General features: G+C 41.1%; 1 protein-coding gene across 4 annotated transcripts in view; it reads left to right on the top strand.

Annotated features, from left to right (window-relative positions):
* The window catches only part of CALCOCO1 (calcium binding and coiled-coil domain 1), a 40,118-nt gene extending 19,062 nt beyond the window's left edge, over positions 1–21,056 (top strand). For all 4 annotated transcript variants that reach the window (XM_069970228.1, XM_069970226.1, XM_069970225.1 and 1 more), the window contains 7 exons: positions 2,437–2,527; positions 3,438–3,692; positions 4,877–5,002; positions 5,474–5,569; positions 5,660–5,765; positions 6,706–6,917; positions 17,221–21,056. In XM_069970228.1, the coding sequence (XP_069826329.1) occupies positions 2,437–2,527; positions 3,438–3,692; positions 4,877–5,002; positions 5,474–5,569; positions 5,660–5,765; positions 6,706–6,917; positions 17,221–17,226 (892 nt within the window). In that variant the 3' untranslated portion in view covers positions 17,227–21,056. The remainder of the gene's footprint in view (positions 1–2,436; positions 2,528–3,437; positions 3,693–4,876; positions 5,003–5,473; positions 5,570–5,659; positions 5,766–6,705; positions 6,918–17,220) is intronic.
* Positions 21,057–21,433: the final 377 nt, after the last annotated feature.

The following is a 21,433-nucleotide window of genomic DNA, read 5'->3' as shown; positions in this document are numbered from 1 at the left end:
TACCTCCTTCTGTAGTTCTACCCATAATGCTTCCACATCATCACAGTCATCGCCCACTATTGCATCTTTTACACTCACTTTAATATCACTTCTGACATACAGACATACTCCTCCTCCCCTTCTGCCCACCCGGTCCCTTCTGAACAATGCAAATCCCTGAATATTGAAAGCCCAGTCATGTGAGGAGTCCAGCCATGTCTCAGTCACACCAACCACATCAATGGACTCCTCCAGAACCAAGGCCTCCATCTCCCCCATCTTGCTGGCTAGACTTGTGGCATTAGTAACCATACACTTTATATTACCATTGAGTTTCACTGCTTCATTATAAGAAATGGGATTTATTACTGTGCTGTGGCTACAATCATCCTCACTGTTCATCCGCAACATATGGATCTCCCTATCCACTGGTCTTATCCTCCCCCCACAGGACCCTTCTCCTCCCACCTCAATGTTCTGTCCCCTCTCTAACCTATCCGCCACTATATTACACACTACATTGTCGTAGTGAAAAAGTAAAAAGCAAAAACAAAAAAAAAAACTGTGAAATAAAACATAATAAAATAGACATCCCCCCCCCCCCCCAAATAATAAAATATTGTATTCCCCTTACAAAATAAGCTGTTATATAAAACAAAACTAGACATGTTTGGGATCGACCATGACCCAAGCTGTAAAAGGATTTCATTATTTATACCACATGGTGCATGCTGTAGGAGAAAAAAAAAATTTGAATAATATTAAGGTTTTTCACAAAAAAAACACTTGCGATAGTGACCACATTTTGCCACTAACATAAAGTACAATATGTCACGAAAAAATAATCTTAGCATCACTAGCGTACATTTAAGTATCACGGAGCTATAACCACATACAGTGAGATGGGTTTTGAAAAATGAACTTGTTCATTAAGGCCCAAACTAGCCACAGCACGAAGAGGTCAGGGTGCCCTCACACACTTGTTGTCTGCCATTTTTCAGGCCAAAAAAAAGAGCCACAAAAACGCCAATGTGGCACATGGCATTTATTTTATGCGTTTGCATTTTTTCTGCATTTTTTTCTAGTGCTTTTGACTTTTATGTATGAATGATCTTTTTTGTGGTGTAGGCGTTTTTGTGTGCTGAACTTTTTTTCCTCTGCCATCGCATGACCTAGCTGCTGGACCACAAAAGGTGACGCCACTCTCTCAGAAGGCTGCGTTTTGGAAAAAACGCCCAAGAGCCTCTAAATCGCCAGAAAGGAGAGAAAAACAGCACCTCAAAAAACGCTGTGTGTGTAAGGCATATCATAAACTTCCATTGATGTTCAGCTAACATCTGGCTGCTGGCGTTTTTTGCAACAACAAAAAAATGCCATGGTGTATTTTTTGCCCTTTTTCTAGGATTTGAAGGCAGTGTGAAGCCAGACTCAAATGTTCTGACAAAGATAAGCGATCTCAGCAGTCAACAGATTAACACAGGTCTAGCTTCTTCAGACTTCAGGAAGTAGCTCTTATTGCTAAAGAAAGCCACACTTCACTATAGTTACATAGTATGGTTGAACAAAGACGTCTCTATCAGGTTAGCATTACATTTCTTTTTACTGGCTGCCAGTGAATAGGTGACCTACCATATTTTCTGGAATACAAGACGACTTTTTAACCCCGAAAAATGATCAGTAATGTCGGGGGTTGTCTTATTTGCCTTATATGGTCGCCACATACGGTTGGGGAGCTTTTGTCCCTGCACTTACTACTGCATCAAGGCGTCACTTCCTGGATAAAATGGTGATGTCACGACCCGACTCCCAGAGCTGTGCGGGCTGTGACTGCTGGAGAGGATGATGGCAGAGGGATGCTCAGTGTCCCTCCAGTGCCCTGTGTCCCTCAGTGTCCCCCTGCCATCATCCTCTCCAGCAGCCACAGGGAAGTAATGCCTTGATGCAGTAGTAAGTGCAGGCAAAAAAGGACTTTATGTGCATTTCCCGTAATAAGTTTATATTTGTGATTTGTATAACTTTTGGGAGGCAATACAATACTTTAATAAAATTTTTCACCAGACTTTTCCTTTAAATTATGGCATTCCTGATCTTGCACGGTAAATGGCATAAGCGCAAAAAAAAGGCCAAAGTGCAAATTGTACATTTTTGGTTGCATCAAATCCAGAAAAATTTGTGACCAATAAGTCACATATACGCAAGCAAACTACCGATGGAAAGTGCGTAAGAGGGGTAGTCTTATACGGTGAGTATATTCCCAAACTCTTTTATTTTAACTGGGTTGGGGGTCATCATATACACCCAGTCGCCTTATACACCAGTACTATGTGATGCTCATTATTTCACTGAAATAGTTATCCTATATGTACTTGAGTACCATACAGTAGGACTAGATTGTAAAGTTTTCTAAACTTTATAATACGCTAAACAGTACATTTTATATGCTTCTATATCACTTAGGTTGGGAATAAGAAAACTCTCATTGGAAACTGAGAAGGATGAGCTGAAACAACGTCTTACAGATACAACATCAGAGCTGGAACGCTCCCAGGTGTGTGTCATACAATGACATGAGAGGCCTCCTCCTGAGCATTCTGACAATGTCTGTTTCTGTTTCTGCAATGTCTGTTTGTACATCTATAACTTTTACATGTTCTTACATCTTCTGTCTCCACACATTCAGGCCTTGATTGTAAGATGCTTAAAGCGTATATATACAGTATATATATATATATATATATATATATATATATATATATATATATATATATTTGTATTTGTATTTTTTTATTAATTTTTTTTTTTACTGATTAAAGCCATCTACAGAAACATATTTTTTTTATAGCCCGAGCAGCTTTTAACAGCATTTAGAGAGATGCTTTACAGCAAACCTCATAGGCCCAGTAGACTGGGCTGGGCTCTGAGCTTTAGCTTTTGTGAGTTATGTGTTATCTATATACTGTTACGTTCCACTGTAATCCTGTCCGTAATGAAAAGGAGGATGGACACTGCTGGTAAATACTTTGTACAAAACAGAAAGTCTCAGCTTAGGGCCCTATTACATGGAGCCATTATCTGCCAATTCAGTAAAGACAATGATGGGCCAAAGAGACAATCATCAACTGATCGTTGTCTTCCAACATATTTAAAAATCATTGGTTGTTAATAATGTGTAATAGGGATGCGCGACCAACGACAGACAACAGAATAAAGTAAAAAAAAATTCTACTTACCTGTCCACACTCTGCGTTATCCTCCCAGCTCTCCCCTGCCGACCACTGCCACCACTTCTGAAGCCATCAGTGAAGTGACAGGCCACTCAGCCAATCCGTGGATGCAGCCCTTTCCCGTCTAAGCCAGTGATTGGCTAAGCGGTCTGTCGCTCCAGAGACAGCTTCAGAATTGCCAGCAGCAGCTGCGGTGAGCGGGAAATAATCAGAACATGTTTATGTTTTTTAAAGCTGCAGATGGACGCACTGCGTGAGAAGCTGCGTTGCACACAGGATCTACTCTCAGCAAGCCAGCAGAAAGTGATGCTCCTGGGGGAGGAGCTAACAACAGTGTCTTCCATACGGGATCGTACTATCTCTGATCTTCATAAAAGTCGCCTTGAAACTGCTGACCTTGCCATTAAAGTATCTGACTTGAGTCTGAGGTATAAGGAAGGCATGGGGCAGTGGTGGCAAGAAAAGACAGCACTAAATCATAGCATGGAGGTAAGTATGATATCATTATGACTTGTAAGTGAAACTATACTGTGTATAAGTTCTTGCACCCTTCCATGTATATACCCTTATTGTAAATTAATCACACTTTATGATAAATGGTCTTTGGTTACTTTAATATTCAGATTAGTGACCTTAGGAAACAACACATTTTTTGGATTATAGGGTTTTCCATTCAAAAGTATTGGTACCATATCTATGTCAGAACATGAGGTGCCAGGCCCTGAGGCCCTGAGGTTTTCTCACACCACAGTATATGTCTGTATGATGTTCTCACTGTGGAATCTATAGTTGCATTATGCTGGATGTTATTGGCTCTTGGGTCTATGTCGTCAGAAAGTTCCCATACTGACTCATCTGTCCAAAGGGCTTTATTTCCAGCTTTAGGATCGTCCAGGTGTGAATTTTATTGGCAGTGGTGACTTTTGCTTTCCAGGAATCTCTTTTTAGTAATGTTGTAAAAACTCAGTGGTAATGCTATACCTTTGTGCAATAGGCGGCATGGGTCAGTGGTTAGCAGGGTTTCCTTCCAGTCCTCTGGTCTTGTGTTTTCATCTGTACAAAAGTCCATCTGCAGAGAGTTAGGATGTTCCCATGTTAGCATTAGTTTCTGTTAGTCCTGCTTTGATCCTACCCTCTTAAAATATAGATTATGAGTGGCTGTCTGTAAAATTACCCCTTGTGTGTATGTGAGTGTTTGAGAATTGTTTGTGGGGATCTGTTGGGGCAGTAGCAAGTAACAAAAGACCGAAATAAAACCACATATATTGTTATAATAATTGTAGCTGCTATCTTGCTTGGTTTTCACATAATGTATATGGGTTTACAGGTAAACAAGGCATAAAAGGAGAAGTCCCTTAAAATAAAATGGTTTGACCCTAACTTTCTGACCACCTGACATTGTGTATATTTGTCCTTGTCTCGTAATTGTCTCAAGTTTGTCTCGTATTTGTCTTGTGTCCTGTTCCACCTATATTCACTTAGGGGACAGCTCCAAGTTGTCCCTTGTTTTCTAAGACACGTTAAGGCAAGTATGCAGGAACAGTGGGTGTGGGACAGCATCAGGGCCGCACTTGTCTCTGGGTCACCTGTGTGTACCCTGGCCTGTCCTGACACTTACCAGACAAAAATGCTTCCTGAGACCACTTACCATTGAGTATTGTTCTGCATTTCAGGCTAAAAGGGACCAGATCGTCAATCTGAAAGCTGAGAAGCTGAATTTGGAGAGCAGCCTACATGAAGAGAGGAGTCAGAGGCAAACGCTTCAATGCCAGTTAAACCAGGAGAAAGATGCCAGACAGGTATCAGATTTACATTACAAGAAATAAAATCTTTTCAGCTTGGACCAGAAAAATTGCCTTGCCTCATATAGACGAGCATATTCTGCCTCAAGGAGGTCATATGTCAGCACAAAGACTAACTATAGGTCCTAATATAAACCCGCAGAGACATGTTTGCTGCCTGACAGTGTCCATGTATTGCTTTGCCATGTACATGAGCTTCTCACCTTCCCTTATCCTCTCACGGTTTCATTAATGCCTGGTTCTGCTGCTCACCACTTCATGGCGTCTTTGTTGGTACGGGAAGTGGTCACTCCAGCTGAACTGATGCTTCCAAGTTCCTTTAACAACCAGGATGTACTCAGCAACTGGACCAGGCATTGTTAGAATGGCAGGGAGTGTGGGGAGGGAAAGGTGAGTACATTTTTTTACCCCAGCATGAGCATCACATAAACGTTTTATAAATGCTTATAAATGTCTTATGGTCTACAGGTGCAGTTATCAGAGAGCAGAAGAGAGTTGAGTGAGCTAAAATCTGCCCTGAAGGTCGCACAAATGGAAAAGGAGCAGCTAAGAGAGGAGAGACAGGTGAGACGTTTACCACTGTATTCCCTATAACGCTTCTCTCAGTTAGTCTTACATTCCCTTTGGATTGAACACTTTCTGTTGTCTCATTAGGAATTAATACAGTATGTGAGGAGGCTGGAGGAACGTCTGGACAAACTTGCAGATGAGAAATGGAGAGAGGACAAAATGGCTGAAGAAGATATGACAGCAGCACTAAGTATGTCTTTTATATGTGACACCAAATGAGTAATAGTAAATTCACGATTGGTGGGGATAATACATCTTTTTGAGTACCCATGGAGGTACCTGTATTGGACAGAATAATACAGTGCATATGAACACTAAGATCAAAGTTAATCTGTCATTAAAGTGTACCTGACATTTGTAAAAACTTTTGACATGACATCAGGAGAACGAGCGGAGAGAGGATCAGGGCCGGTGTTAGCACAGGGCTTAACCGGGCAAGTGCCAGGGCCCATAGACTGAGAAAGGCCTGGTGTACTAATGTTTAACTCGCTCACTGTAGTGGGCTGGGTGACTGGGCTGAACATGAGAAGACACAGGAGATGGAGCAGGACCTGCACAGAGAGAGAAAAGGGTGAAGGACCTGATCACATGACTCGAAGGTCCTCAACCTTACAGTGTGGAAAGTACCCTGACAGAGAGTAAGAGTCAGAACACTGAGCTGGAAGTGCTGTATGTCAGTGTCAGTCTGTCAGTGTTTGTGTCAGTCTGTAAGTGTCAGTCAGTCAGTTTCAGTCAGTCAGTTAGTGTCTGTGTCAATAAAGTGTGTGTGTGTGTTTGTGTATGTTAGTGGTGTCTCAAGTGATTGTGCATAGTGGATGGATGAGGGGCCCGCTAAGGCTCTGTTGCCCAAGGGCCCACAAAAGCCTGGAGCCGACCCTGAACAGCACCCTGCTGCAGCGCATCCTCTTCCCTGTCTGTGTAAGAAAAAAAGAGTCGAACTCCATAGACTTACATTATGAGCCCAACATTTTTTTCCTAATCAAAGCGGGAATGCGTCCTCTCTCTCATTCGTTCTCCCCATAGGTACGGATCTGAATACTCAGATCTGGACCAAACGACAGGTAAACTTTAAGGGATGATATACGTGTAATAGTTGTAATAACATATTTTTGTTTACTTGCATTACACAGGTTCATCAAATTCACTGCAGGGTCTTCCCGACTCAGATGATGAGTCTGTAGAAAACATGAGGCTACCTCAGCAGGAAGACCCCTACAAAATAAGTGAGCAGCTTTCCTCTACTCTGCCTGTCTTTTCACGAGATTGTCAGAGGGTTGTGATCAACCAACCTTCACCAATCGCATGTCAGCTGCAACCATTGCCTGAAGACAGCTCTGACTCGGTGAGTATATTTCAGCCTATACTGGCGAAACGTGCATGCTTATGCAGAACAGCATACGTCAGACCTAGATAAAGTTTAAAATAAAAATAAAAAAATCTTTTGCAATTTAGCGCCAGTTTTTATTGTCCCCAAAACGATCTTGTTTTATATTGGTTGAATTTGGTCTTTTTAACAATTCCAAGTATTTATTATGTATTCTGTGTAGTGTTAGCATCAGTCTGTATCTTCAGTAGAGTGCATAATATAAATTTCACATCCTAAGGAATCTGGAGGAAAGCAAGCCAACACATGGAGAACATGTCAATGTTATGCTGATAAGCTTGGTTGCATTTGCACCCATGGCTCTAAAGGTGGGCATACACCTTCAGTAACGGATGTCCTTCCCCCTCATACACATGAATGTTAATCATGGCTAAACATTCCTCTGTTTTCTATGGGGAGAGATAAGCCACATCCAAACTGATCTGGTGGTGGCTTATCTCTCTGAGAACAAAGAGGTTGGGCAGTGATTTTTTCATCACATCTGACCCCATCTACAAATGATGTTGGTGAAATCTCAATACAGCCCCATGCATTTTACACTGACAAACTCGCCACAAGCAGCGGGTTCAGCCCACAGAAGTATAAAGTGTATAGGGACCTTTTAACTGCTAATGTCTTTAATCTATATACTGTAAAAGTCCTTTTATAGATTCCAATATGGGGCCGTGCAAGGACGCAAGCAAGCAGGGATCAGTGAGATTGGTGCTCGTTTTCGGTGCCCTTTGCACAGTGCTTCTCAAACTGTGAGGCGGGCCTTACCAGTGAGGCAATCCCTAGTTGTTCGTGAAGCACAGCTGGGGAGGTGGTTTTCACAAAATTGACACAAACGATATTTGCATTGATCATGCTGCCGTTTACACAGATTTTACTACTCAGATGCGATCAGCTATTGATCGGGCGTTTTCTCACTCCTTGGCTGATCGCTGACGGGCCCAATATTGGCCAAAACACCATTTACAGCAGCACTTCTTGCCAATAATTGGCCTGTGTGAAAAGGCGTTAAGAGCGGCCACTTGTAAGCTCCTTGTTTTTCACCTTTGCCTTATCCTCCGGGGGAAGGTTTTGCTGGATAACGCTGACAGCTTGCCAATGCACTTTGTCAGTTTTAGCATCAGTTTTAGCATCTGCGTTTCAGTCCTACCCCCACGTTTCCCTCCCTACCATTATCACAAAGGCAGCAGACACATACAGCTTCAGGTGCATTAAAACCAACAAAGACGGAGACAGTAGTAAGGACGGGAAACGACCCGCGGTCAGCTACTCCCTGTGCGTCAAATTAAGATCTTCGGACATTGACGACCACAGAAAGTTCAGAATAGAGGGTGAACGATAACATAGTGCTCTGCGGACATCTCAAAGCATTAACTTTTAATGTTCAGCAGATTTTCTGAAGCTTCCTTATAGCATGTTCTGGAAGTGAGCTGCAGCACTTACTTAGCCACCTTTGTGTGTAACGCTTTTGCTGCCAGAATCGAGCGTTTCTTCTACATGAGCAGCAGTTACGCATTCTGGAGCTTTTAGTGCGAGCAATTTGCTTATTGCTGTCTCCAGCTGGAACCGAAATCATTGATCTGTTCACGCTGGCTTCTTTCTTGTTTTCTATCACCCATCTGCTCTGTAGTTTGAGCACATTGTTTTTACGACACACTGTACTACCATATCCCTGTCCTTTGCAGTTATATGTCTCCAGTGCTGTCTTTACATCTCAAACACCTTTCTCATACTGTAGAGTATAAAAATACCTCCTGGTACTGCAGGTAGGCATCTCCCTTATGTCTTTCTGTACTTGGCATGGCTACACACTACGTGCAGGAGTGCTTATAAATCTGCAGTCTGGGGGGGTGCGTGCTGAAAGTGCCAGCCGTCAAGGGTCAAATGAAATGTACCTCCATGCCTAGTTAGTTTGCAGGTCCATTAAGCAGGTTATAGCAATTTATGATCACATGCAGCACACTTACTGCAGTACATTTCTGATTGTATGCCTTGGTAACACTTGGCTGTCTGAGAATTACCACTTGTGAAATTAAACATACTGAGCTCACGCTTCTTCTGTATAGCAGTACCTCTCACATATACTTATACCTGAACTCAGCCGCTTACTTGTTTGATTAGATTTATTGATTGCCAGAAATACATCTACTGCCAGGGGAGCAAAATCCCTTCCACTCATCACTTGTTGTGTATTCGGGAGGATGTTTAAGCCACAGATTGATCACTTGTCTTCTGTTCCTTGCACTGATACAGTTTTAGTCTTAAAATACTTGATAATTTTATGTCAACCTTTTTACGGCCAGTACCCAAGGGGCAGGTTCATAATAAGCGGTGGATCTCTTTCTAACAGCTAAAGCGCACATCTATTGAACTAAAAAAAAAGGCTAGGTCCTAGTTATAAAGCCATCCTACACATGAAAGGTTATAGTATAGATCTTCACACAAAGTCCTAGTTCACAGAAAAATAAGGGTAAGATACAGCCGTATTTGAATAAATACGGCCTGAAATAATCATCATGTTCTTTATTTCAGGCCGTATTTATCTAAATACGTCCATATTTTACCCTTTTTTTTTTTTTTTACGTTTAGTGAACACGTCCTGAATGTAAAATTACAACATAGCCTCAATCCATTTGTACCGGCTACTTATTGTTACGATTCGCTTATTTCTGAGTGATTGTAACAATAATTGTATTATTTATAACAAGGGATTTATAACCACAGTGACCATGTAAAAGATTGGGAGACCTACAATCAGTGCCATCATCTATTATCCAGAGCAGAGTGTGGCTACAAACGTCTTCTCACATTTTAGAGGACCTAACATGTTTATGCAGAAGGTGACCAATTAAACTGAGTCTGGGTACAATAAAAAAATAAATCATACTTACCACTGACCACTACTGCCTGGTTCCTAGGATGTGTCAGTCCTGCAGGAACTGTATGCTGACTGCACTGGTTACCTGGCATTAAATAGGCACTGTCATTTCAATAAACTTGGTATAGATCAATAGTACAAGCGACTATGACGCTTGGTAATATATCTTATCAGGCAAAATGCTTCCTTTTCCGGTTATCAAGCATCCTTCCTCTTTCCCCATCCCTGCTAAACTGTATTCCACTTTGAAAAATCAGCTAAGAACTGCCCTGTAGCTAGCTCAGAAATCAGGTTACAGGCAAGGAAAGTCTATAAAGGAGAGGGGAGATAGGAGTGCCTGGGGACACAGACACAGAGAGCGATGGCTAAAACACTTGAGACTAGGCCGAGACACAACGGCAAAAATATTTGATATTTAAAAAAACCTCAGTTTTTGCCGCGATTTAAGTGACTGTAATGGCAATGCATTGAAGTCAATGAGAAGGCGGACGTCCAATGCACACAATGCATTGAATAACGGACATTTTACCGCGAACGTCAAAATAATGAACATGGTCATTATTTTCGGATGTCTTTTGCCAACAGCGGATTTAAAAACCAAACTAAAACATTGTAGAATACATTTGTAAAATAAGAAAATAGAACATGCACAATCAGAAATCAGGGCCCCCCTTGTCTCTGCTTTGCCTATTCCAAATACACTGCAGTCAGTCACTGCCATGCTTCAGGTTTGGAGTATTGTTGGCCGAGCTGAGAGAGTGCTGGTGCTGGCTCAATAGGGTTGGTATGCTTTGTTATATTACACATGTAGAAAAATTATTTTTTAAGTAAATCTGACCCCTTTTTTGTATGGGACATATCAAAATTAAAACAACATGGGGGGGATTAAACTAAGTATAAAAAAAAGATATTATTCGGCTATATACTGTACAGTGTATATAAATATGTATACTAACTAGACCACTGCTTTTAGAGTGGAGTAGTGATCAGTAAATTAGACAATGAGTTGTCAATAATAGGAGGGGAAGAGTGACATATCAGGAAGAGACAGGTTTTCTACATAAATGTATTTGCTAAAATATTTACTTTGAAGAGCCCTACAATGTTAACTATATATATAGAGAGAGATGGGAATATTCCTTTAAGGGTCCTTTTACATGGGCCGATATCGGCTAACAGGAGCTCTTACTGCTTATAATCAACCCGTGTTAAAGGACCAGTGATCAGCAAACAAAAAAGAAATCTATTGTTCATCAGCTATTGGCTTCTGTTGTGCAGTTGTTAAAGTAACTCTGTACCCACCATCTGACCCCCCCAAACCACTTGTACCTTCAGATAGCTGCTTTTAATCCAAGATCTGTCCTGGGGTCCATTCGGCAGGGGATGCAGTTATTGTCATAAAAACAACTTTTAATCCGGCAGCGCTGTGTCTTAACGGCCGGGGGCTTACATTTGTATATGCATTAGGCTGGCACAACCTCTCTGTCCTTCCTCCCCACCCTCCTCATCATTAGGAATACTCCAGGCAGATTGCTTCCTATTCCCCATGGGCTGGATCGTTAATACACCTGTGCAAAGCTCAAACAGCAGTAAATGTTCCTGGATCATTCCTAATAATGAGGAGGGTGGGGAGGAAGGACGGAGAGGGTGTGCCAGCCTAATGCATATACAAATGTAAGCCCCGGACATTAGACACAGCACTGTAGGATTAACCCCTTAGCGTCCCATGACGTACCTGGTACGTCATGGTGACGCTGGGGGAGTTCAGAGAGGGGGACCCCGCTCTGAACGCCACTGTTCCCGGCACTTCAATGCAGCTATCAAACATGACAGCTGTATTTAAGTGCTTTAAACTTCACATCCCTGGTGTCTAGTGGGTCGGATCTCCCCCAGAGAGCAGCAGGCCACAGCAATCTATCACCGATCTAATGGATCTTTGCTGTGTATATACAAGTCCCCCAGGGGGACTTCAAGTTACAGTAAAAAAAAATAAAGTAAAAATGTTTTTTTATAAATTAAAAAAAACCCTCCCCTATAAAAAGTTCAAATCACCCCCCTTTTCCTATTTTATAAATATAAATACATAAATAAACAAATAAACATGTTTGTTATTGCTGCGTGCATAATCGTCCAAGCTATTAATTAATCACATTCCTGATCTCGCATGGTAAACGGCATCAGCGCAAAAAAATTCCAAAGTGCAAAATTGCGCATTTTTGGTCGCATCAAATCCAGAAAGAATGTAATAAAAAGTGATCAAAAAGTCGTATATGCGCAAACAAGGTACCGATAGAAAGTACATGTAATGGCGCAAAAAATTACACAGCCGACACAGCCCCATAGACCAAAGGATAAAAGCATGGTTTGAATTTTTTAAAAGCCATCAGATACAATAAAAGTTATACATGTAACATATCGTTGTAATCGTAACGAGTTGAGGAACATGCATGACAAGTCAATTTTAGCATAGGGCAAACTGCGTCAATGCAAAACTCCCCGAAATCCAAACAAATTCCTTTTTTTTTTTTTCAATTTGACCGCAAATGATTTTTTTCCGGTTTCGCAACATATTTTATGGAAAAATAAAGTCTGTCATTGCAAAGTACAATTGGTTTCGCAAAAAATAAGGGCTCATATGGGTCTCTCAGTGAAAAAATGCAAGTGCTATGGACTTTTAAACATAAAGTGGAAAAAGCAAAAGTGCAAAGTGGCTTTGACCTTAAGGGGTTAAAAGTTGTTTTTATGACAATAACTGCATCCCCTGCCGAACGGACCCCAGGACAGATCTTGGTTTTAAAGCAGCTATCTGAAGGTACAAGTGGTTTGGGGGTGTCAGATTGTGGGTACGGAGTCGCTTTAAAATCATCAGATCAGAATAGAAGGTAGACGGCACTCACCCTTGCCTGGTAAAGAAATTCAGGCTTTACTGGTGCGAGAAGGTAGCGGGGGGGGGGGGGGGGGGGGCGCTACCATCTTGCCCAGTAACACCAGATTTTCTTTACCAGGCAAGGGTGAGTGCCGTCTACTTCCTTTCTGAAATATTGGGGTAAAGGTAAGTAAGGACAACCAATTTAAGAAGCAGTTTATTATATGTATCTTTAGAACAAAATTTCTTGAACCTGGCAACCATTATTCCAGAAATTCTCATGATACTGCATTGTTTCACAACAACTGCAATCATACAGATCTGACAAGTACAATTGGCTAGGCATTCATATGACACCAGATGAGCCTTGTTCATTGCTCCTATTAACTAGGATGGACCATTGCACATGACTCTTGGTCTTAGTAATATGGCACTAGTGGACAGACTTGAGATGGGTTCTCTTTGGAGCTTCTTCTAGACAGAATGTCCCCCACAGATAGCCAGTGGTTGCACAGTTGTGCTGGTGAGATTGCCTTTTTACCACCAGAATCATGTGGTAATTGTCCATTGCATGTGAGTTTAGTTTTGTCTATATGCCGCAATCTGAGGCGCCATCTAACAGTGCCGAGACAGTGTTATAACCATATGCCGTGCGGCTGAATTCAGTCTATTGTTCCCTGTTATCATTGTAGTTAGACTGGGAGATGCCGACTGTAATCTTTTTCAAATGGATTATTATGCTCCCATGATCACTACGTCCCGTCACATGTATCCACTTCTTAGAGTTTAGTGCTCCTTTAAAGGAGATATCATAATGCTAAGTATACTAAAATACATCTTTCCTAGAATCCCTTAAAGCAAATTCTATAATCTCTAAAACATTGGGATCACTGTAACATATGTTTATTGAACTCGCCTTGTTCTTTGAATTTTTATGTTTCAATAAACTAATGATATTTCACATGGTCTCTTATGAAACTGGAGTATGAAGGTGAACAGATGACATTGGCTATTATGTATCTATAAGAACATGACTGATCAGCAATTACATGTATAATCATCACAGAACTACAGTAGGAACCACACATTTCCTCTTCAGATTGCTAACAACGCCAACATAATATTACTCTATATAATGATTGCCAGGTAGTGCCCACTCACTTGTGATTGCCAGGTAGTGCCCACTCACTTGTGATTGCCAGGTAGTGCCCAATCTCTCGTGATTGCCAGGTAGTGCCCACTGACTCATGACTGCCAGGTAGTACAGCCAGCAAGTGATTCCTCCAGGTAAGTCTGGGTTCACTCTAGGTTTTTGCAATCCGTTTTTTGAAGAAAAAAAAAAGGATGAAAAACAGATTGCAAAAAACAGATGCAACTGTGTGCATCTGTTATGATCCGTTTTTTTTTTTTTTTTTGAAGGACACAAAAAGTGGTCGACCTCATTTTTGGGTCCGTTAAACGCATTGCAAAAACGTAGTGTGAACCCAGCCTAGCCAGTCAGTAAATAGGTAATAGTTTGCTGAAGTTTGCCTACTAAAACCATTAGGTGGGTGTGAAGCAAATGAAACAGATTTATACTCAGAGCAAGTACCCTTAGTGTTGAATTATGTTCTCTGAGACCATCAGTGGTCTCCATGTTGGTATGTTGGAGGTATATGTTCGGAGCATAGCATACACTGTTCTATCTAGCATGTGTAATTAATTGAGATGTTCTCTTGTCTCATTGGGGTAATGTGTCTGTGCTCTCATTGTCAGACTGAGTGGGTTTCATACATGCACTGTTGGAACTCTAAACCCCTAGCTACATAAAGACTTGCTAGTGGTTTGGTGTTCTAAAACCACTTAACAAATTTTAACATGTATACAAAATTTAAGCTTTTTATATACATGTAACATTTACTCAGCACAATCTGCAGCAACAGTTTAATAAAATTGATTTGTTCATTAATCTGTTACATAGCGCAATACAGCCTTTTCTTCTTCTTTCTACTTTCTTCCTTCTAGATAGGGTGGGAATAATAGGTGGCTCCCCTTTAAGTCTGTACATCATCAGAGGTAATAGAGATGTAAAGAAACAGCGACCACCCTCCTATTTAGAACACAAATGTGTCTGTACGGTTCAGTATAAGATTGGTTCCACTCATCGCTTATGTTGTCACACTTGTCATAGCTGCAAGAGCAATTCAGTATACAGACGCCATGAGATGTAATCCATAATGTAAGAATAGCAGAGACTATCAAATAGAAATTCTGCCCTACTGGTAGATTTTAATACTGTATACAAATGAGACATTATCTGTGGTACGATACATGAGGACTGGATTTCTGATTCTACGCCTCTCAGAACTTTTTTCGACAAGACACAGGTGAAATTTGGAAAACATTTTCCCTCCTTGCTCTGGAATAGGGCAGCAGCAGCGAGAAGGGTTGCAGCCTGCGCATTGATATAAATCCGCCTCTCTCCAGTGGGAGTAAAAGGGACTTTTACAGCCGGAGGCCATAAAGATGGCAGGCGGGGAGGGAGAAAGATGTACAGCATTGTCAGGACGCTTCAGAATCAATTTTCAGCATCATTAGATTCTTTTCTCCTGCAGTCAGACATAGGGAGAGAAGCTATGAGAAAGGGAAAGAATAGGGGTCCGGGAAGGGAGGAGGGGGAGGCAGCACAATTTGCAAGTGTAATGGATAAAATCAAAATGGAAGTCTTTTAAAGAGTGTAGAGAAAAGAGGAGGAGAGGAGCAAGTGAAATATCAAAAGGAGGGGGAACGAGAGAAGGCACCTTGACAAAAATACAGACGTGTAGGGCGAGATGTATCAATGTCGTTATGACAATCTTGTGGTGTAATTTTATTGGACAGAAAATAGTGCTAGGCGCAAAAACCATATCTATTAAGGGAGTTATCAAGGTTTTGAGAAACGGGAACATTCTTGTCAGTTTGTGTGATAATGAAGCTGAGTTCAATTGAAGTCAATAGAGCCAAGTTGCAATGCCGCACACAACCTGAGGACATGTGTGGCACTGTTTTTAGGAAAATTCCTACACGTGTTTGTGACAAAACAAAAGGTCATAATAAAAAGGTGGACTAGATAGACCCCATGTGGTATTGCTGCCATCAATCTTCTATGTTTTTACTTTTCTATTCAGTGTTTTTTGTTAAAAAAAATTAATGGAATATATTTATATATAGAATAGTGTAATGTATGTTTACAGGAGGCCATAACCATAATGTAAAGAGGGCCTCTTTTACACTTAACGATTGTCGGCCTTACTTGACCAATTACCGGCGGCTCAGGCTGATAATCGTTTAGTGTAATAGCGCTGTTGAAAGGCAGTGTTGAAAGGCAATGATCAGCCAGTATGTACAATGACATCTGCCCGTGGTCTTTCAGCATGCTGGAAAAGCAGGATATGTGCACCGATGGTCTGCTCCGTGATGCCCTGAGCTATAGGAGCGGAGGCAGCAGACCGCTGCTGACCTCAATTGGGCGCCCTAACGATCTAAGGATCATTCAGGCAGCCCTTCTTGCTGCTGTTCCCCACGCGCTGTCTGTGCATGTACTAGTACAGGTAGCGAGCATTGACCTGACAGGTTGGAGCACCCTTCCCCTGGGTTATTGTGCCATGTAATATGGCCCTTAGCCTGCTCCAAACTACCTTCTACTTTGTTAATAAAGTGTTGCGCCCATCTTCAAGCCTGGCTCCATATAAATCCTGAACATTCAGCTGTGAATTCTGATCACCTTAATATTCTTCTTTCCCCCATGTCACTCTTACAAGTTACAAGAAGTTGAGATTCGTGAGTCTGTCGGTATCATTGTCACTCTGTTGAGCGCCATTAGCTGTCCTGTCACAGCTGTAAACACTTTGGGTTTCCACCTTGGCCTAAAGGCCTTTTTGCACAGATTGATTGTTCGACAGATGAGCATTACTAGAAAAACTCATTTCCGATAATCGCCCCATGTACAAATGTCAGCGATGAAGTGAGGACCAAACAAATGCTCATTTGTCAGCTGATCGGATTTTTTGAGCAGCTGTATAAAGAGGAACTATCAGCAGGTAACCTGATGACTCTAACCTGATAGCCCCCTACTCCACACAGGGTGGTGATGAGGAAGGTATGTCTCTTACCTTCCTCCTCAGCGCTGTTTTCATGCTGTTAGCAGTTTACTCCTTGGCATGGAGCACCATTAGAAGCAGTGCCCCATCTTCCATATTCCATTTTCCATATTTCCAGACCATCCATGGAAAATGTGAATGCCCCTTAGGGCCCTATTTGGCAGGAGAATTATTGGTCGAGAGATGCCTCCAATATCATCCCCTAAACATATAAGGCAAAAATCACACAATAACAAAAAAAAACCAGCATATCATTACCTTTCCACATACGATTACATAATTAGTAAAAAATTAACCCAGATGGAAGATTCCATAGTAAAATGTTTTTAGTCCTTCCACATTACTAGGCTGCTTATATTCGTGTTGGCATATCTGTAATACGGTTTTGTGTTTGCTTGTTTTTTGCAGTGGTAACTTCTTATCCTCCCAGACTGGTTTTGTAGAAGATTGTGGTAGTTCTTCCCCACAAATGTAAAAGGAGGACGCTGAGGTCATCGTTTTCTATAAAGCTCATGCATCATCTTCCAACTGTGGCGCCAGTGCAATTTTGCACCAAAGACCAGATAGCCGCCATTATGCAATGACTGAACTATGCGTAAGACCTCAGTGCTAGTGTTAGAATGGCTTTTGAGTGGACCTAAAACACCATTTCTTCTTTTTATTCATAGAGCTATTTTTGTGTAACCTCTGCAGCATTAGCACACATGTAACCAGTTACTGTCACCTTTTGCATTAATAGAGGCCATGGTTATCAATATTCACCTGGCAGTAGAATTGTGGCACTAAGTTAGATAACCCCTGACATGTCAGACATTTATGTATGTGTACCTATGTATGACTGTGTTTCTATAGGAAAAGTATCAGAAGCACTGAATTGTCATAAAGGGCAAAGTCAGTTCTCTCTTATAGCAATAATTCTCTTAGGGTTTGTTCACACAATGGTTTTTAAGGCAAAAATACGGCCGTAATTTCACCTCAAAAACATTGTGTGAACATAGCCTTAAAGTGAAAAATGTACAGAATCATCAGTCACAAGTTGGATTTATATGTGTCCCTATATATGTGTTCTATCTTTTAGCAAGAAGTATTTTTTTTATATTATCTTAAATGTTTACTTGTTTATAGGAGTTTTTGGTAAAGTGAAGTAAGTGATTGGCTGATTTTCATTTTGATTTGTGCCAGAAAAATCAACATGGAAATACAGAAGCAGCAAGAGGATGAAATTTTAAAAGGGGTGCTGTAGGCCAATCTGAAAATTCAAGGCCAGCAGGGGGTAAGGGATACATAATAAAGAATCTATACTTACCTGTCCCAGTCCCCTCGCCGCAGAACGTCACATTCCAGCAGAAAATACCCACTCAGCCACTCAGTGACTGCAGCGTTGTCCCACCAAGTCACTGAAGTGGTTTGGGAACACATTGTGTTGCATTTTAACTATTGTTTTTATTATAATAAATAATAATTTTATTATTCACATCGTTTGATGGTTTTGCTGGACCTGCGCCCTACAGTACCTCGTGGTGGAGTGGGAGTGTTTTTTGGCTGAGTGGGCATTTCTCAGCTGGGACATGACATTGTATGAGCTGAAGGGGGTGTTTCCCCCACCCCCTTCCAGCCCTGCATTCTAAGATTTCTACAGATCTGGATTTTTTTCTGTAGATAAGTTGACCTGCAGTGCATAATTTAACATTCAAAGGGGAAGTCAAAATCCACAATAAAATCTGCAAGCAATGTGTTGCTCTGGATTTTGCTATGGAGTTCACACAGCAAAATCCTGAACTGCAAGTTTGGTCTCATTCTTAAAGGGATATTCCCCTTATGAAAGTGATCAGTATGGGTGTGATCACCAATCCCAAAAATGTGGACAAAATTGTTGGCAAATGGAATAGTGCGCAGAGCTCATGCAAGGCCTTCACTTCGTTCATTTTCTGTGGGGCTACCGAGTTCATTGCTAAAAAATGTTTAGCAGCCCATAGAGAATAAAGGGAGAGCTGCCTGTATGCAAACACTGCACACCATTTATTCTGGCTATAGGACCTTGTTGTCCTCTATCCTGTGAATAAGGATAACAAGGTGAGATGGGAATATCCCTTTAAGGATGTATGATTACTTATAGGGGACCGGCTTTATACTGTGATTATTGTCACTGTGTAGTTTCTACACTTTAGCAGCCAGCAACTTAAGTTTTCTCCGTAAGGGTGCTTTCACACGTACCGTATTGCAGCGGATTTCACACTGCAAGCTCTGCAACGAAATCTGATGTTATACTGTGTACTGTTACGGCCTGTGGGCTCTACATTCTCTCAGCCGGAGAAGCAAATTGCGAGTTAAGAAAGCTGTGGCTTACATTACAGAACTCACAGCATTAAATCCGCTGCTATGTGAAGGGATCGTAAGATGCTGAAGTATGCATCAGATGTCATGTTATTTCTCTGACCCTACACAAGTGATAATATAGGAGGTGCAATAAGTCATGTGACAAGCTCCACCTGTTAACGCTGGTTAATGGTGTACTGTGTAAAATGACATATCTAAAGGGCCTTATGCAGAAAACCGCTTTTAATAAAAGCCGTTTATATTCCATATTCCATTTTTACTTAGCAGGTTTGAAAATTAAAGAGGTGATCTGACACCAGACTGTTTATCTAATATTATTCTGTCATTTTATTTCCCATCTTTATTGTTATCCTATAGGAATATTATTTATATACCAGTGCAATGACTGCAATATTTCACAAAAATGTCCCATTTAGCAACAATTCTGGTGCATTTATTTTCCCATTGCATTTTCATTCCTCTCCAGGGTTGCACAGTAACATCTACAGTACACACATTTATTGTGCACATTTCAACAGACTAAAGGGAAACTATCAGCAGGTTAGAAGCATCAAACCTGCTGATATGTCTCTATAGAGTACAGGGCGCAGAGGTTGAAGTTAATTTAATTCATATGGTAATGAGGCATTTTGGTGCACTGGGGGCAGGGCTACCACCTTGGTCCATCTATCTGCCCTTGGCTGGCCCAGGGGGCGGTGCTTTGCTCTGCTAATGTTCATTAGTAGGCGTAGGCCAGCTGGGGGCGGATCGGTGCACTGAAGGCAGTATCCCCGTCCTAGTGCACAATTAGCATATTAATCGACTTATAAATATCCTGAAAATGGTGATGAGGATGAAGGTAAAAAATAACCTTCATCCTTAGCTACCCGCGCCCTATAGGGACATATCAGCAGGTTAGAAACTTTAACCTGCTGTTTTTCTTTAAATATCTGGGACTCATGTAAGTCAGTTGCTAGATTTACAGTTGCCATCTTCACAATCAAATGGCAAATGCTAAGGGCTAGTTATTCTTAGATCAAAACATCTCTCATATCGAAACCCCCCTTTAATTCATTCTGCACAGTGTGATAACTGAGTGTACTGTATAATATATTACTGACATAAAGTGAGTTTCTATTGTATTGTTGTACCTGTTCATTAGATCATCAGACTCCCTAATACATAATTTTGCATCCTCACCATTTGCGAAGAAAAGTCTCTTCACAAGCACTTCTGTATCCCATGCCAGGGAGCAAGATAGACTTGGTAAGTGGAAAAAAGAGAAACATGCCGTTGTCCCTGTCCTGTAATGTGGAAAATCTTAGTGTCCATTTACACTAATCAATCTTCAGCTGCCCATGACCGCAAATGATCGTCAATCGGCGAGATCGGCACTCTTGCAGTGCCTTTACACAACACAATTACTCGAGTGGCCATTTAAATTCATTGCTATCGGCCACACATGTCCTGTTTACACAGGGAGATGTGTGGCCAGTAAATGATGATGTTTAGGCCAGCTGAAAAGATACGATCGCTGATCGCTGTCACTTTACACAGGCCGATTATCGGCCAAATGAGCATTTCTAGGAACGCTTGTTACTGATAATCGGCCTGTGTAAAAGGGCCTTTATTGGTACCAATAGTCTCATTATATTCAACCTTTTTAATAGGAAATCCACCGGCAAACAGCTGCTAGAGAAACACTAACAATGTTTAGGTGCATTTATGAAAAGATGCAAATGTACATCAGGTTTCCTCCTCCAGTGACAACATATAAAAGTGTTCTGTCCTTTTTAGCATAAGTGTCATACAGATAACACAATTAATACAGTGCATCTAGTATTTAAGGGCAAAGATTTGTTGGTGCATCCCATTCTATAATATTATATTTCTTTGCATACTGAATAAACATATATTATTTTACACTATATATTGTGGTTGGTTTGCTTTGTTTAGCACATGTAAAGCTGCAGTTGTTTACACTGCTTGGGAATTTTATGATTTTTTTTTCTCAGTTTGCAAAAAGTTGGGGAGATTTATTTAATGGCGTATTCCAAAAATACAAATAAATACACAATACACGAAGTCATTTATAGACTTATATATGATTTATAGTTTCTTTGTTAAGATAACTTTTTATATAAATGTAAATAAATTTTTAGCAGTGGTAGTGCCCTCTGTGTTTTCCCTTCTCTGCTGATCACTGTGTTCTCATATTTGTCAGAGTAGGAAAGTGAAACTTTGTATTCTCTTCCACAGCAGTATACCAGACTAGCCAGCAGATCAATATAAAGCACATTGCAAC

The sequence above is a fragment of the Dendropsophus ebraccatus genome, chromosome 5 (assembly GCF_027789765.1).
Source record: "Dendropsophus ebraccatus isolate aDenEbr1 chromosome 5, aDenEbr1.pat, whole genome shotgun sequence".
NCBI classification, from domain to species: Eukaryota; Metazoa; Chordata; class Amphibia; order Anura; family Hylidae; genus Dendropsophus; species Dendropsophus ebraccatus.
This window is presented reverse-complemented; position numbering and strand designations above follow the sequence as displayed.